The sequence below is a fragment of the Oncorhynchus tshawytscha genome, linkage group LG10 (assembly GCF_018296145.1).
Source record: "Oncorhynchus tshawytscha isolate Ot180627B linkage group LG10, Otsh_v2.0, whole genome shotgun sequence".
Taxonomy (NCBI): domain Eukaryota; kingdom Metazoa; phylum Chordata; class Actinopteri; order Salmoniformes; family Salmonidae; genus Oncorhynchus; species Oncorhynchus tshawytscha.
Window position 1 is genome coordinate 38,190,004 of NC_056438.1, and position 18,380 is coordinate 38,208,383.

At 42.4% G+C, this 18,380-nt stretch overlaps 1 protein-coding gene across 2 annotated transcripts in view; it reads left to right on the forward strand.

Annotated features, from left to right (window-relative positions):
- basp1 (brain abundant, membrane attached signal protein 1) overlaps positions 1-13,841 on the forward strand; it is a 59,193-nt gene extending 45,352 nt beyond the window's left edge. The window contains exons 1-2 of one of the 2 annotated variants that reach the window (XM_024419926.1): positions 10,257-10,267; positions 12,904-13,841. In XM_024419926.1, the coding sequence (XP_024275694.1) occupies positions 12,912-13,592 (681 nt within the window). In that variant the 5' untranslated portion in view covers positions 10,257-10,267; positions 12,904-12,911 and the 3' untranslated portion in view covers positions 13,593-13,841. Of the gene's footprint in view, positions 1-10,256; positions 10,268-12,903 lie in introns of those variants that run through there. The other variant, XM_024419925.2, reaches the window with a different exon arrangement.
- Positions 13,842-18,380: the final 4,539 nt, after the last annotated feature.

Consider the following 18,380-nt stretch of genomic DNA (forward strand, 5'->3'; position numbering starts at 1 on the left):
TAGACTGGCTGCTTCATGCAGACTGGCAGCTCGGGCTGCTTCATGTAGACTGACAGCTCTGGCTGCTCCATGTAGACTGGCTGCTTCATGCAGACTGACAGCTCTGGCTGCTCCATGCAGACTGACAGCTCTGACTGCTCCATGCAGACTGACAGCTCTGGCTGCTTCATGCAGACTGGCAGCTCTGGCTGCGCTGAACAGGCGGGAGACTCCTGCAGCGCTGTGTCGGAGGAAGGCTCTGGCTGCGCTAAACAGGCGGGAGACTCCGGCAGCGCAGGAGAGGAGAAAGGCTCTGGCTGCGCTAAACAGGCGGGAGACTCCAGCAGCGCAGGAGAGGAGAAAAGCGCTGGCTGCGCTGAACAGGCGAGGCACACTGAAGGCCTGGTGCGTGGTGCTGGAACTGGTGGTACTGGATCGAGGACACGCACAGGAAGCCTGGTGCGGGGAGCTGCTACCGGAGGGCTGGGGTGTGGAGGTGGTACTGGATAGACCGGACCGTGCAGGCGCACTGGGGCTCTTGAGCACCGAGCCTGCCCAACCTTACCTGGTTGAATGCTCCCGGTTGCCCTGCCAGTGCGGCGAGGTGGAATAGCCTGCACTGGGCTATGCAGGCGAACCGGAGACACCGAGCGCAAGGCTGGTGCCATGTAAGCCGGCCCAAGGAGACGCACTGGGGACCAGATGCGTAGAGCCGGCTTCATGGCATTTGGCTCGACGCTCAATCTAGCCCGGCCGATACGCGGAGCTGGAATATACCGAACCGGGCTGTGCACCCGCACTGGAGACACCGTGCGCTCCACAGCATAACACGGTGCCTGCCCGGTCTCTCCAGCCCCCGGTAAGCACAGGGAGTTTGCGCAGGTCTCCTACCTGGCATAGCCATACTCCCTGTAAGCCCCCAAGAAATTTTTGGGGCTGACTCTCGGGCTTCCATCCGCTCTGCCGTGCTAGCTCCTCATAATGCCGCCTCTCTGCTTTTGCTGCCTCCAGCTCGGCTTTGGGGCGACAATAATCTCCAGGCTCATTCCAGGGTCCTTTACCGTCCAATTCCTCCTCCCATGTCCATAACTCCAGGTGGTGCAACCTCTCCCACTGTAGCTGCTGCTGCTCCTGTTGCTGCTGCCTCTGTTGCCTCTTCTCCTGTTGCTCCTTTGGGCGGCTACACTCCCCTGGTTTAGCCCAGGGTCCTCTCCCGTCGAAGATCTCCTCCCATGACCAGAAATCCTTGGTGAGCATCTCCTTTTTCGGCTGCTCCTGCCTGTTGACACGCCGCTTGGTCCGTTGGTGGTGGGTGATTCTGTAACGGTTTTCTAGTGGTGATGAAGGAGAGTCGGACCAAACTGCAGCGTGTCGATTGCGATCCATATTTATTAAACAAAAACGTAAACACGACTAAACACTAAACACTACAAAACAATAAACATAAGGAAAACCGAAAACAGCCTATCTAGTGTAAACTAACAGAGAGTACAAGTAAGACACTAAGGACAATCACCCACGACAAACTCAAAGAATATGGCTGCCTAAATATGGTTCCCAATCAGAGACAACGATAAGCATCTGCCTCTGATTGAGAACCACTCCAGACAGCCATAGACTTTGCTAGACAACCCACTAAGCTACAATCCCAATACCACCACCAAAACCCCAAGACAAACACACCACAATTACAAAAACCCCATGCCACACCCTGGCCTGACCAAATACATAAAAATAAACACAAAATACTTTGACCAGGGCGTGACAGATCCTGTATCTGTAGCATTACAAGTTCAAGAAAAAGAAAATGTAATGGGAACTAACAGTGTTTCCTCCATCCAACATGTCCTTATCAAATCACAATACATCAACCAGCCTTACTTCCAAACCTACCGCATTGTCTGCTGTAGGAAATAAATCACATGAGTGAAAAGCAAACCATCTCCAATTTGAGTTCTTGAACACTTGCTGTTCTAGTCAGACGCAGCTGTTTAGTCCAGGTTGGAAGGACAGTGGTTGGTTATGGGGGATTGTAAATACCATATAGCCCTCGGATGTGCTAGTAGCTTCAGGAGCGTGGAACAGGAGAGCTGCTGAATTGTTAAAGGAGATGTTGCGGACGACTGGTCAATCCTGGCCCCCTCTGGGTGTCACTGGACACTTTGATACGGAATTCAATACATTACTGATGCTACCCTTACTATGTGATTATGCTCTATTTACAGTATTTGGCTTTTGGGTCTACGTTTGTATATGGTTGCTGCACATTGGGGTTACTTGTTGTTACATTGTAATGTTTGTCAATTGTGGCTAATTGGCACAGACATGGCCCTGCGCTAACTCGGTGCTTAACCATGACTGACTTGCATAAAAACCTAAGTTGGTTCTTCTGAATGCCTGCCCTATTCAGCCATTCAACGTGCCTGAAAATTGCTCTGCCTGTGTCCAAATTATTATCTAATATTACCTCTATTTTAGTGTATCTTGAAGCGATAATAGTGCAACAAATATCTGCATTGTTGTGGAGTCAAGCCCTTACAGGGTCTAGCGAATATATTGTATATGCTGTTATCCCGCTGCTGAGGTTTGGTTACACCTGTCCATTAGTTTAAATGCCCTGAAACCCTGACCTGGATGTGTCAGACAGCGTAGCGCGACACTGAAATCTTTCCCCCACTAAGGGGAAACAACGCCTGGAGTGCTCGCTTAAATTCACAATAACCCAAGATGGGATGTCAAATGAGGTACTCTGAACTACTCACTTTGTCAGGGTTTAGACATATTTCTGTGTGTGTTCTGAATGTCGGTTGGGTTGGAATATCTCTACTGTTCAATGTAAAGTGTTGGCCTATATGTCAAACCTGTGAACAGCACATCAAATAAGATGTAAAAAGTGTATAATAAAATGCACATAGCAATTTCAATCATTCCTGAATACAAGGGAAGTTTTGCTGAACTATTAATGACAAACATTGTAGATTACAGCAACCTGATTCTCTTTTGGGCTATCACCTACTGCACTGGCGTTATTGTAATGGTAATAAGCATAGTAGTGGATCTGTGGTATGACCGGTCTTTTCCTATGGTGGTCGTGCAAGGTTATGCCAGCTTGGTGAGGACTGACGTTATGACGTTGACAAGTCTAGAGGGAAAGGATTTTCAAACGGAAATGCCACAATAACTTGCGGGACTGAGATTTTAGTGCATGTATTTAATTTCCTTTCTGTTGCTTGCTTTCCCGTTTTGTTGTTTGCCATTTATTTCTGGCATAGCAGACAAAGCGCAACTGGAACGGAGTCAGGTCAGCCTTGTTGAATTGTTTGGGCTAAGATATAATTCAAACTGAAAATGGATCCTCGTTAATTCGCATTCAAACCAAAGCTCTCAAAGCGCATTGAACGAAAAGTCAAAGCTTATTCACTCACTCTCATCTTTGCTGAGTCCGTCCTTTGACTCCTAAGCAGCCACTGAACACACACAGACAATTCTTTCTCGGCGGCCATTTTGATCAATAGCCATTTCCAGCGAAGGAGTTTGCCCCAGCTCTGTCAATTTGGGAATTGATCCAGTAAACACAAACAAATTGTGTATGTCTGTGTGTTTGCGCATTTTTGTGTGTGTGGGTTGTGGGGGGGGATGGGGGACGGACAGACGTGTGTGTGTGTGTGTGTGTGTGTGTGTGTGTGTGTGTGTGTACTGCCTTGGGCCAAAACAAGCAGTTGACACAGTCTAAATGCACAGTATGGAAAATTACTCTCCTTTTTTCAATGTCTAAGCAATTCTAGAAGGTGGACTTGAACTACAAAAAGGTCATGATTGATTAGTGGAAGTTCATGTGAAACCATTTTTTTCAGTGATACATGATGGATAATACTGGTTTATAGGGTTGCAAAATGTTCAATAAATCTTGCTTGTAGGATGCTTATTCCATCTTGATTACAATAATATTCCAACAAAGATTTTGGGAAAGGTTTCTGGAATTTTGCATCAGTGTTAATCTTAAAGGGATAGTTCACTGAATAGATACATTTAAGTACTTTGTTCATTAGTCCACTCTGCTCTGTACTGGAAGTGTTTTTATCGCACACTTGACTGCTGACATGCTACACTTTTGGGGATTATATTCATGGTGGACTGATTTAACAAAGTACTATCCCTTTAAATACGAGCAAATGGTCTGTCCAGTCTTTGTTTAACAACTTAGCGCTGTTTCAACTAATTGTGTTTATTTGAGTCAGTAATGCCCAGAGCGCACAGGACCCCCTACCGGGGAATGATGAACTGAAAACTCTCAAGAGTCATGATTCTACGAGCATGTCGTTCACCATAGGGGGCTTATTAGAGCTGTCCTTCCTGTCATGTGCTTTAAACAATGTACATTTGTTGATTGCTAGGCACACAAAAAAATATTACTTCTTGATATTTCATAGCCTGGTTCCTCTCTAGGTTTCTTCCTAGGTTTTGGCCTTTCTAGGGAGTTTTTCCTAGCCACCGTGCTTCTACACCTGCATTGCTTGCTGTTTGGGGTTTTAGGCTGGGTTTCTGTACAGCACTTTGAGATATCAGCTGATGTACGAAGGGCTATATAAATACATTTGATTTGATGATACACTTGAAACAAGGTCTAGTTGTGGCCGCAACCGGACTAGATTGTGAACGACTCTTGGCAGAATGCATTGCTTGACTGCAGTTTCAAATTCAGTCTTGTTTCTTTCTGTGAGCTGATATTTCTGCGTAGCAGTCCTGGAAGAGCTGCACGGCAGTCACGTGCGCACCTTAGAGGGAACACTGGTTATGGGTATGCTTGTAATTGTTAAGGACCGGGGTGTTTTTCAGGATAAAAAAGAAATGGAGTTAAGCACAGGCAACAAAAAATTAACTGGTTCAGTCAGCTGTCCACCAGACCCTGGGAGATTAATTCACCTTTTCAGTAGGACAAAAACTACAACACAAAGCCAAATCTACGCTGGAGTTACTTATCAAGAAGTCAGTAAATGTTCCTGGGTGGCCGAGTTACAGTTTTGACTTAAATCTGCCTGAAAATCTATGGGCAGACATGAAAATGGTTGTCTAGCAATGATCAGCAACCAATTGTGACTCAACACCTGGATTCGGTCTTTTGTATCATCATTTGAATTTCTGTTTTTTTACATTGGCTAAAAGTAGAGACAGAGCTACAAAATGGTACATCATACACTGCATTTGTGGAAACAATGGGAAAGTAATCATGTCCAGCCAACTCATTATATCAGCCAATCATGGCTAGCGGGAAGGTTGTTCACTTTATCTGTGGCTAAACCAGCTAGGCTTGTAATTTTAATTTTGAAAATAATAATGGGTAAATATTGTACAATCCAGGTGTGCAAAGCTGTTAGACATAAGGCTCTGCATGGTCACTAAGACGTCTGCATTGGCTGTGCAGCATTTGCGGTGATGCGGCATATGCAGAAGTCGGGGCTTTCATAATTCTTGTGCTTTGCAAAGCAGCACAGAGCTGTTGGGCAGAGCTTTAGTGAAGGAAGTTGTCATAGAAATGAGTTAGTTTATACAGGACCTCCAGCCCCCACCTACAGTCAACCAATCATGTAAATACGGAGCCCTCCTCATTTTTACAAAACTTTGGGAGGTGCATGGCGATGCATTACAGAGCTCAATTTGGCCTCTGTATGTCTTCGGAGGTTCCTCAATAGCATCACACCCTTCATACGGAGCCCCCGACCACATTTTCCGATCAATTGTAAATTGATAGAACCAATCTGTAATCACCACCAAAGGTGATTCTAATGTATTGACTCTGGGGTGTGTATACTTATGTAAATTAGATATTTACACAAAATGTTTTTTGAAATGTATTTAATAAATTTTTTAGTTCAGGCTGTAGCACCACTAAATGTAGAATAAATCATGGGGTATGAATACTTTTTGACGGTTCTGTATTTCAAACAACCAATGAGTAACTCCGCCGTTAATCCAGCTGTATATTGAACGTTGAGATTGCCGAAAGACCAATCTCTTTGGCACTGACATGGAGTGGCAAAGAGTGGAATGTTAGCTAAAAAAACTGGTACCCAGACTTGAGACATTCAATCCTCTCCTGGATCAAAATCCCTGTTGCCTATAATAAAAAATAAAAAAACTTTCCTTGTAATGCACTTTCGGTAAAACTGTATACCCCGGTATGGATCAGAAACAATATGAAAATCTGAATACTGCCCAACCCTTACACACACAGCTAGCTGGGTCAACCCACATAAAAAATACATTTTACTATAGAATACTACAGTACTTACTATAGAATTCTAAAGTAAACTGAAGAATACTATACTACACACTGTAGTGTACCTAATATAGAATCTAGTGATATACTGTAGAATACTACAGTAAACACTACCATATTATCTGATGAAAAACTGTAGTAAATATTACAGGAATGTCCCACAAACACTATTGTCCGCGAAAACACTACACTTTAACTATAGCAAATCCTACTGAATTAAATGTGCATATATACTTCCCATTCCCTTTATCGCAATTTGTGTCACCCATAAGTGGGAAACCTACATGCCAAGTGTAGAGTTGAATGCGTTCCAGACAGTATATAGAAAAGAGCAGAAGCGCTGAACTATCCATTCAGACCCCAGTCCTACTTACCTACAGGTAATGCAAAATGGGCTCTATTAGTATTACTCCAGTAGGTTTCCTGAAGGTGTAAGATTCCATGTTTGTCAGATAATAAACAAAAACACAAGTTTTCTTTTACTACAGTATCGATACCATAGTCAACTGTAAATACTACAGTATAAGTCAGTATACACTAAAGTATTCACTGAGGAGGAGGATTTTTTTTGTTTTTTGTTTTGTTGGAATTTGGTCCACAAAAACACTACACTGAATACTACAGTAAAGTCTGTAAAGTCTGCAAAAACTACAGTGAATACTATAGTATTTACACTTTAGTATACTATTGTGTTTCCTCTTGTGGGAAGACAACCAGGGAAATTGCAGTTGAAGATTCTTTCCTGCGCTCAGCAGTTGCTTGGACTAGCCACATCCCTTAACCCCTTCCCTCTTGGTTTACTGGGTGCATCCCAAATGGCACTCTATTCCCTCTATAGTACACTAGTGTTGACCAGGGCTCTGGCAAAAAGTTGTGCACTTTGTAAGGAACAAGGTGCCATTTGGGATGCAAACACTGAGTTGCTTTTAGAGCCAAGTTAGCAACGGCATGATTGATGATCCAGTATCCACCGCCAATGGCTCTGTTCTCCTAGATGTTTGTGATTAAAAAAATCTGCTCTGACGTTGTCAGTCTAAATTTACATTTGATATGCAGAAGACTCAAGCGATGGTGATTCAGCATTAAGGTTAGATGGTGTGGTTCCTTGATTAGGACAATCTTTTCTCTCCTGTCCTGTTGTCCCTTGCAATCATATCTACCTCTCCTATCGCTTTCTCTCTCTTGTCTCCTTTTACAATGTCTATCTTTCACACTGTTTCTGTCCTCATCTCATTTACCTGTCCCTTTTTTAACTGCTTGGTCTCTTCCTCCCCTCTTCCTCCTCTCACTCTCTTCCGTGCTGGCTCCTTAGTTGCTTCTCTATCCCTCGCTCTCCACCACCTCCCTTTTTCTTGTCATCTCCCTTTTTGCTTCTCTGTCCCTCTCTCCTCTTCCCCCCTTTCCTTCCTTCCTTTCTTTCCTTCTCTCTGGTATGGGGCAGATGGACTTCTCTCCAGGAGGCCCAGAGGTCTCAGTAATCCGGTAGACGTGGCAGGCTGGGGCGGCGGCTCCTTTCACCGGTGGTCTAGGATGACACACTGAAGGTCAAGGCTGCCATCCTGAGATGCCCTCCCTTCCTGTCTGGCTACGCTACTGTCATGACCATGAGCCAGCCATGTTACAGTGCTGTGGGAAATACAATAGGCACAGACCCAAAGAGGCACTATAAGTACCATGCTAACAAGGGTTTAGCTCTTAATAATTCATTAACAAGGCATTTATAAGTGTTAAGAAGTTACCAGTATTGCCACAGATAAAGACTGCGAAAGGCACAGTAGAAGGCATGGTTCCATGCCAACAACAGTTTATAATGTGTTATAAGGCACAAATAACTCCCATAACAAAGACATTAATAAGGAATTAATACCTGTAAGAAGTTCCCTTCGTTTTATTGTCAACATTTTAGTCCTTGCTATAAAGTACGCAATGTTTTCAAGATTCCTGTGACCGAATTAAACAGGACGCTATGTCGAAACACATCAACTCATTTCAAAGTACTCAGCGCTGCATTTATTTTCAATACGTGATTGGAATACAACAGTTAAGTGCACAACTAGCTACACCCTAAACATTCATAAATCATTGACACCCATGGACATCGCAAAATAAGATGTTTTAAAATACAATTCCACTACTTCACTGAAGGGGGGTAGTATGGAGTCATATGACGTTAGTGCTGCAAATTTGTGCTGTTAAAATGGCGCCTTGAGTATAAGACTTTACACAAGGAAAGATTTGCTCTCTACCCTTTCAACCAATCATGCTTGTCATACATTGGTCCTCCAGATGAGGGAAATGAGGACGACATCAATTGGTAGATAACAGATACTGTGTGACCTTAGTGGTCATTTTGAGATTGTGTGGTGACTCAAGTATTCACGACTTGGAAGTTGAAACAGTGATTGACGTTAACTGCTATTTGCTCTTGCAGTGATTCCAGAGACAAAATACTTGCCCTTTCACTAAGTGAATTCATATAGAGTTTTGGTGTGTGTTTGTTTGTGGTGTGTAAGAATTTCCCACAATCAATTACTCATTTTAAGTTAAAAAAAAAATATATATACACACACAATATGGACACACCTACCCATTCATGGGTTTTACTTTATTTTTCTATTTTCTACATTGTAGAATAATAGTGAATACATCAAAACTATGAAATAAAACACATGGAATCATGTAGTAACCAAAAAAGTGTTAAACAAATCCAAATATATTTGAGATTTTACATTCTTTGCCTTGACAGCTTTACACACACTTGGCATTCTCTCAACCAAGCACCTGGAATGCTTTTCCATTAGTCTTGAAAGCGTTCCAGCATATGCTGAGCACTTGTTGGCTGCTTTTCCTTCACCCTGTGGTCTAACTCATCCCAAACCATCTCAATTGTGTTGAGGTGGGATTATTGTGGAGGCCAGGTCATCTGATGCAGCAATCCATCACTCTCCTTGGTCAAATAGCCCTTACACAGCCTGGAGGTGTGTTGGGTCATTTTCCTGTTGAAAAACAAATGATAGTACCACTAAGCACAATCCAGATGGGATGGCGTATCGCTGCAGAATGCTGTCGTAGCCATGCTGCTTAAGTGTGCCTTGAATTCTAAATAAATCACTGACAGTGTCACCAGCAAAGCACCCCCACACGATCACACCTCCTCCATGCTTCATGGTGGGAACCACACATGCGGAGATCGACCGTTCAACTACTTTGTGTCTCACAAAACAGGGCGGTTGGAACCAAAAATCTCAAATTTGGACTCATCAGACCAAGCAAGTCTCTTCTTATTGGTGTCCTTCAATAGTGGTTTCTTTGTAGCAATTTGACCATGAAGGCCTGATTCATGCTGTCTAATCTGAACAGTTGATGTTGAGATGTTTGTTACTTTAACTCTGGGAAGCGTTTTATTTGGGCTGCAATTGCTGAGGCTGGTAACTCTAATGAATGTATCTTCTGCAGCAGAGGTAACTCTGGGTCTTCCTTTCCTGTGCCAGTCCTCATGAGAATCAGTTTCATCATAGCGTTATATGGTTTTTACGACTGCGTTTGAATAAACTTTCAAAGTTCTTGAAATGTTCCGTATTGACTGACCTTCATGTCTTAAAGTAATAATGGACTGTCATTTGGGTTTGCTTAGTTGAGCTGTTCTTGCCATATTTTACCAAATAGGGCTATCTTCCTATTCCCCCCCCCCACACACACACACACACACCTTGTCACAACACAACTGATTGGCTCAAACTCATTAAGAAGGAAAGAAATTCCACAAATCAAATATTAACAGCTTTTTTTCTAAAATAAAACATCCTCAGCAATCTACACACAATACCCCATAATGACAAAGCAAAAACAGATTTTTAGATATGTTTGCAAATGTATTAAAATAAAAAAACATAAGTATTCAGACCCTCTGCTATGAGCCTCAATATTGAGCTCGGGCGGGGACCTTCAATGCTGCATAATTTTTTTTTTGTACCCTTCCCCAGATCTGTGCTCTGACATGCACTGTCAACTGTGGGAACTCAGAGACAGGTGTCTGCCTTTCCAAATCATGTCCAATCAAGTTGTAGAAACATCTCAAGGATGATTAATGGAAAAAGGATCCAAGCACATAGTGGCCACCATCATTCTTAAATGGAAGAAGTTGCTTTGCTTTGTCATTATGGAGTATTGTGTGTAGACTGAGGGGGGAAATTATTTAATACATTTTAGAATAAGGCTGTAATGTAACCACACGTCTGAATGCTTTCTGAAGTGTGTGTGTGTTGGCAATGTATGTAGTACTAAGTACTATGCGTTCAAGAAAAAATAACCATGAAATATTGGTTTGATTGCAATGGAAATAGAATTGGCTGAGCCCTGTAGTTAAAGACTAAGCTTGCATTTTCTATGGCTCCATGACAATTCTGTCATAGAGGAACGGTCGTGAATAGTGACTACATACCTGAACAAGTCCGATCTCTCTTGGATTCGTATGTAGTGGCTGCTGTTTGCAGGTTAAATGGACTCGTTTGTCTGAATTGGAGCGGTTCCTTTGGTCTGGTTTCTGCCCCTGCATACACTAAACCACATGTACTGCAGAGCGAGACACTGCGTCTTTGTGAAGAGAATTCATTGTGTGTGAGGATGTTTGTCAGGGATTGTGGCCACACAGGCTGCCAGTCAAATGGTACAGGGTAGAAAAGAGTCCCTATTGTCATCTGTAATAACCCGTGATAGGAACGGTATGGAGTCTGTAGACATTCAGAGCAATTCACATGACAGTGAAATATTAGGGATAGGACTATGGATTATATGGACATGAGGTTACATCACAATTCATGGGCCTTTAGCGAATGGGCCACAAATATCTTAAACATCTGTCTACACCTCTCAATGTCTTCAGTTTTGATGTAAAGCACAGTGCACATTCAAATTTTCCACCAGTACACTATGAAATACGTTAGTAAGTCAAGAGTTTGTAAATTGTTTGAAACCTCTAGGCTGCACAATGAATTGCCCTACTGGGACGATGCATACATTGGTTCATCTATCGATTGATTCTCATCAATCTTCTGGCTTTTTAAACATTTTAAGTTCATCATAAAGTGCCTTTAGTATCTCACTACATGAAATGTGATAATGTGGAGAATATATGTAATACTCTGCTGTATAATATTCTCTCATATATGTATGTATGTATGTATGTATGTATGTATGTATGTATGTATGTATGTATGTATGTGTATGTATGTGTGTGTGTGTGTGTGTGTGTGTGTGTGTGTGTGTATGTGTACTATTTTTGGATACATTTTTAGGTATTAAAAATCCTCTTCCCCATAGCGGAGGCAGATGGTCACTCAGGTTCAATTGCGTTATAATAGATGGAGAGAGCCAAGAGCCTGCAGGTATGTGTTCGCAGAAGCCAAGTCAGACACTAGTCAGACACTGTCTGACTTCTTATATAACTCAATTGTTGGAGGAGGAGATACCTGAAGTGCCCTCTTATCCTTGTCACTGATCTCAAATACAACTCATTGTTCAATGGAAAAGTATTAATAACCCTATATTTGGACCATCCACCATAAAAACATGTTTTTGACACTGTTAGCATGATGTAACACATCCTAGTCAAGATTTGACAACTGACTTCAAACAGTCACGACAATGCCACTAATCACTAAGTCTAGCAAGGTTACTAGCTGATGAAGTTGCCATGGAAGCCACATGCAATATTAGAAAATAAATATAGACTTAAGCCTCCTTGGCTGCTCATGATAACTATTATATCATTCTTATTATAGTATAATTGCAGTTTTATGACAGGAGTTTCAAGTCCATTGGTACTACAGAAGGTTGGTCATCAACTTGACACCTTAACAGATGTTTATTCATATTTGTAGTAGAAATTTCTCCCTCGCTCCCCAGTCCTCCTGAATCAGTGTTTCACCAATATGAACGAAGGGTTGAATGTGTGCATGAGGAATGTATAGCTTTGCATCATCTGTTGCTGAGAATTCCATTAGCCGGCTGCAATAATCTTCAGAGGGACTTTAAGGGGCTATTTGATAGGAGTGCATGTGGTTAGGAGTAAGAGATATTTTAATTTCCACTCGCTCTTGGCGTCTGAGTGACGGGAGTGCTTTTTGCATACTCAATAAAGGGACCGTGATGTTTTGAGTAACTAGCACATATGAAGCGAGTGAAGTCTAGCTGTGTAAGGTGAAACTTGCTGAAAAAATCTGTCTGCATACTGAGAGGTAGAAGTAGCCAGATGCGGATCAGGGGCTGTATATCAAGGGTTTCAGAGTAAGAATGCTGATTTTTAAGATCAGTTTTGCCTTTCGGATCTCAATAAATAACATTACAGGGACTGGGGGGACCTGATCCTAGTTCAACATCAACACTGAACAACCTTTGTGTTTGCAGGCAGTAGCATTGTGAAAAATCTTAAGCATTGCTGCCTCAGATTTTTAGAAATCCATCCCTCTGTTGGTTCATAAATGAACAGTTAAAAGCAGTAAATTTTCATGACTTGTATTGTAATTGCTGAAATACATACATACATCCTACTTGGTACATCAATGTTGAGTACCAGAGTGCGGTGCATCAGTATATCACCACAAGCTTTTCCAAAGTCTAAATGAATTCCTTTCTTTTTGATCTTTCAGAGACTAAAATGGGAGGCAAGCTCAGCAAAAAGAAGAAGGGATACAATGTAAACGATGAGAAGGACAAGGATGCCAAACCAGAGGGTGCAACAGCCGAGGAGAGCGAACCTCAGAACGACAAAAAGGACGAGGCCCCTGCTCCCGCCGAGACCACCGAGATAGCTAACGACACAAAGGATGTGCCCGCAACCGATACCACGATGACCAAGGAGGAAGAAAAGGGCGCCTCCACTCCCGCCAAGGAGCCAGAAAAACCTGCAGCAGAGCCCAAAGCGGAGGTGTCTAAGGCTGTGGAAGTCACCGACCCTGCCCCCATAGCCAAGGAGAAACCAGACGCCCCTGCGAAAGAGCCAGCCCCCTCCACTAAGGAAGCCGCCCAAGCTCCAGAGGTCAAGGCCCAGGCGCCTGCACCACCCGCAGCCCAGGCTGAAAGTAAAGACGAGGCCGACGCTAAAAAGACTGAGGCCCCCGCAGTACCAGCGGCTAAAGCCGAGGCGGCCCCTGTTGCCGCTGCCCCCCAGGCCAAGCCCACAGAAGCAGCAGCGGCAGTCCCGGCCAAGGAGGCCCCGGCTGCTCGTTCAACAGCAGCACCACTGGCTGCCACTGAGCCCGCTGCACTGGTCAAGGAGGCCAATGCCACAGAGGCCCCAGTTCCAAGCAAGGATCAAACCGTAGAAGTTCAAGATTAATGGACACCTCTTTTAAGAAAATACATTACATTAAACAACAAAAATGAAGTAAAATAGAGAAAAAATGTAATAAAATAGCCCACCCATATTAATATTAAAATAATAATAATAATGATTTGTTGGAGGAGGAGGATTGTGACAACAACCTTGAGAAGGATGATGCTGCTGCTGCCGATGATTATTATTGTTATGGTTATTCTATTTTTTCTGCTGTAGTATTTGAACTTTAATAAAAGTCTGTCAACCATATGCCCCTCCATTCCACAGCATCCTTCCTCCATCCATTTCTGGGATTCAGCATTCTCCGCCTTCATCTCTCTCACAGTCCTCTCAGAGACCTCTGTAGTCTGGGACCATACACGTACATTTCCCCTAGACAGTGTGCTGCCGATGTCTGAAAACGAGGGGGGAAAAGGGGGTTGAATCTTTTTAATAGCTGGACATGCACTCTGTCTGTCCCATCCTCGACTCACCCCCTCCCCCATTTCCCAAACTCGCTCCTCTCCAGAGTGCCGTGTTCTCTGCTACCGTACCTGGCACGTCTGTTTTAGCGAGTTCCCTTTGCTGTTCCCATAGTCGGCAACTTATTTGGTATTTTTGGGTTGTTCGTGCTGTATATGGTCACTCAGTTTCTTGCCGCCTGTTTCCCCACAGGTTCATGCCACCTCGTTCAGACGCTGTCAGAGTTGAGAGGAGGTACTTTGGAAATTCAGAGACTTTCCTAGAGGTACAATATGTCGACGCATTCTTAGGGATATGAAAATGCCCTAAAGTTTTTTTATTTTTTTTGAGTTTTTTTTACAACATTCTTATACCTTAGTTTTTCTAAGAAAAACATTCGTTGTAGATGATCAGGCCAGTTTGAAGCATTTCTTAAATGTTCCTAGAAATCCTGAAAAGCTTTGTAGATTGTTCTCGATGTTCCAGCTCTGAATTCACAGACATTGGGAATTCTCAGTTCATTTGGGCCACTTTGACTGCAGCATAGTCTCTCTCCCCCCACCCCCCCCACTGTGTCTTATTTCAATTGAAAAATAAGACATATCTACTGCGTTTCAATCAATGTAACTCAATGGCTCTCAGCCTATATCAAAAAGGTGCAATATATTTACACCCTAAAAAGGGATTGTGCCCAGCTGACAACAGTTCTAAATTAATGGTACTGCATGAGGCATCTACAGCCTACTCAGGCTGCCATGGTCCCTGTAACCATGGCTACCATGTGACATGTTCGAGTAGTAAGATGGAAGAAACCTGCACAAGGAAGGGAGCCTCTAATCTTGTCATCTCCACCCACCATGCATTTTTACTCTTTCTGCTCATATATGTTACATATATGTAGGTATACAGTACCAGTCAAAGGTTTGGACACACCTACTCATTCAAGGGTTTTTCTTTATTTTTACTATTTTCTACATTGTAGAATAATAAGGAAGACATCAACACTATGAAATGGCGCACATAGAATCGTGTAGTAAACAAAAAATTGTTTAAATTTTTTTTGGAGTATATTTTATATTCTTCAAATAGCCACCCTGTCTTCATGACAGCTTTGCTCACTCTTGGCATTCTCTCAACCAGCTTCACCTGGAATGCTTTTCCAACAGTCTTGAAGGAGTTCCCACATTGCTTTTCCTTCACTCTGTAGTCCAACTCATCCCAAACCATCTCAATTGGGTTGAGTTCGGGTGATTTGTGGAGGCCAAGTCATCTGATGCAGCGCTCCATCACTCTCCTTCATGGTCAAATAGCTGTTACACAGCCTGGAGGTGTGTTGTCATTGTCCTGTTGAAAAGCAAATGATAGTCCCACTAAGTGCAAACGCCATGCTGGTTAAGTGTGCCTTTTTAATTCTAAATAAATCACTGACGGTGTCACCAGCAAAGCACCCCCACACCACCTCCTCCATCCTCCTCGGTGGGAACCACACATGCGGAGCTCATCAGTTCACCTACTCTGCGTCTCACAAAGACACGGCAATTGGAACCAAAAATCTCACATTTGGACTCATCAGACCAAAGGACAGATTTCCACCGGTCTAATGTCCATTGCTCGTGTTTCTTGGCCCAAGCACGTTTCTTCTTATTGGTGTCCTTTTAGTAGTGGTTTATTTGCATCACATCAACCATAAAGGCATGATTCACGCAGTCTCATCTGAACAGTTGATGTTGAGATGACTGTTACTTGAACTCTGAAGCATTTGGGCTGCAATTTCCGAGACTGGTCACTCTAATGAACTTATCCTCTGCAGCAGAGGTAACTGGGTCTTCCTTTCCTGTGGCGGTCCTCATGAGAGCCAGTTTCATCATAGCGCTGGATGGTTTTTGCAATTGCACTTAACTTTCAAAGTTCTTACATTTTCCAGAATAAGAAGGAAGTAATTGCCACAAACTTAACAAGACACCTGTTAATTGAAATGCATTCCAGGTGACTACCTCATGAAGCTGGTTGAGAGAATGCCAAGAGTGTGCAAAGCTGTCAAGGCAAAGGGTGACTACTTTGAGAATCTCAAATATAAAATATATTTTGATTTTTTTTTAAACACTTGCTTACTACATGATTCCATATGTGTAATTACATTGTTGTGATGTCGTCGCTATAGTTCTACAATGTAGAATATGGTATAAATAAAGAAAAACCCTTGAATGAGTAGGTGTTCCCCAAACTTTTGACTGGTGCTTTATATGTAGATTTATTTCATTCATTCATTCATTCATTCATTCATTCATTGAGTACAGTACCTTTCGGTCAGTTTCTCCCAGTTGACACACAACATTTTTATTTTTGCCCAACAATGTAGAAATGTTGTGAGAATGTTGTGTGTCACTTGGGGGATTGTCTCTTCTTCTTGACAAAGTAATTGCATGTCCGTGGTTGGGTAAACCTGTGTAGTCCTGTCTTTCGGTGAAGTGCAAAATAGCTTTTTTGAAGTCTGCATTCATGGCAATTACAGTTGATATTTCATTCCATGTCTTACCGCTATCTTCACACCACCTCTAATTCCAACAAAGTAAAATAAAAATGTAAGCATTCAAGTGATATGTACTTGTATAAATGGTGCAGCAGTAATAAAATGTAAGAAATTGATTGAAACTTCAGGCCTCTAGCAAGACCATATTTTTTTCCCAGCTTTATCACACAACTCAAAATACTTTTGGCCTGCCTTCAACTTTTGAACTGTCTCCATCTGATCAGTATTTGGCATTGGGCTTGGAAAGAGACCTTGACACAAACATTCAAGCTTTTAGTTCTGCTCAAGCTAAGTATGCCATGAAACAACTTTTTGACCGCAGACCTACTGTATTTGTTGTGTATAATTCCTTGGCTGTAGATATGACGAATGTCACTATTTGCTTACCAGCTTTGCTTCCTTACCTATCTGGGTACACTATCCTTTAGTGCTGAATGATTAGTGCTTTTTGAGGTAGTTTCGGTTATTAAAAAATAAGCATGTTTTTCGATTTCAGTTTAGATAATACATTTTTTAAACAAATTGAGTTTTTTCAAGGAAATTCCAAAGCCAAAAATAGTGAAGATTTAATTAGAAAAAAATAACTTTCCCTTGTAAATGTCCACATTGGTAGACATCAATAGGAAAATAGGAAATTACTATGAAGTAATAAAGTATTTCAGTTGAAGACTCTTTAATTCCATAAAGTCACCATCTCATCTCTGCTCTGGCATTAGCAGCCAGTCAGAAAACCATCTCTGTGCTCCCCGTACTGTAGTCTTTGAGCTAGTAGCTTCCTAAGTACGCTGCAGTGATAATTTTACTAGTTCTTCAAAGTACATAAGGCATACTTACAAGACTGCTTATTACAAACTATTAAAACTATCAATTGGGTAGAGCTACCTCACAAACTTTCTCTATCCCTCTTGCCGTTGTTACTTTCCTCTCTCATGACCAGTGTTGCCAACTCCTCAGTACGGAAAGTAGTTATTGGCTGTTCTCGAAGTCGCTAAATGACGCCATCACCTAATTTGCGTAATTGTGATGGATGCTGTAGGAGAGAGGAATAACGTTGTGAGAGACAAAAAGTGAGTAAAAAACACCCTAAATATGTTTAGAACTACAAATGAACTTTCTTCTGTTCATTCTTGTTTTTTTTAATGCACAATTCCAACCCTTCTCCTTTATCCAGGCTTGGGACCAGCAAAAGTGACCCAAAAAAGACACTGGCGGAGTTACTTTATTTTTTATTTTTTTATTTTTCTTAATTTGGTTTGGTTTTTAACCTTAATGGTCCACTTAGGAGCCTACAAGAAGTCACAGTAAAACATGAACATTTTTAACCACTTTAAAAAAAAAAAACATTTTGTTTGTGTACGATCTACATTAACAATCTAAATGGACCAAAAAGAGACAATAGAACAAAACTGTCAATGGCAATATGAGAAAATTACGGTAACTTGTCTGGCCCTAATTCAGGTTAATAAAAAATAAAAAATGTAAGCCAGGGCGGGATCAGCCAGCGGCGGCTTCCCGCATGCGCGATTCATTTGCAGTCTGGATGCGGAGGGGTGAACATCTCCTGCTCTGACTGCAGCTGTGCGAGGACTGGGCCGCCTGTGAGTGCTTTGGGATGGTGGTGGGGCCCACGGCAGCACCCGCTGTTCGTTGAGAAGAGTAAGAACGATACGTGCTTTCACCTAAGTCTCCAAAAGTCTCCAATAACACCAGAAACAGTCGGTAGATTTTGTCGCTAGTCGCTTTTTTGAAAATGTGTCACTAGAGGGGTCTGAATACTATAAATATAGCGACAAAGTTCCTAAATTGGCAACACTGCT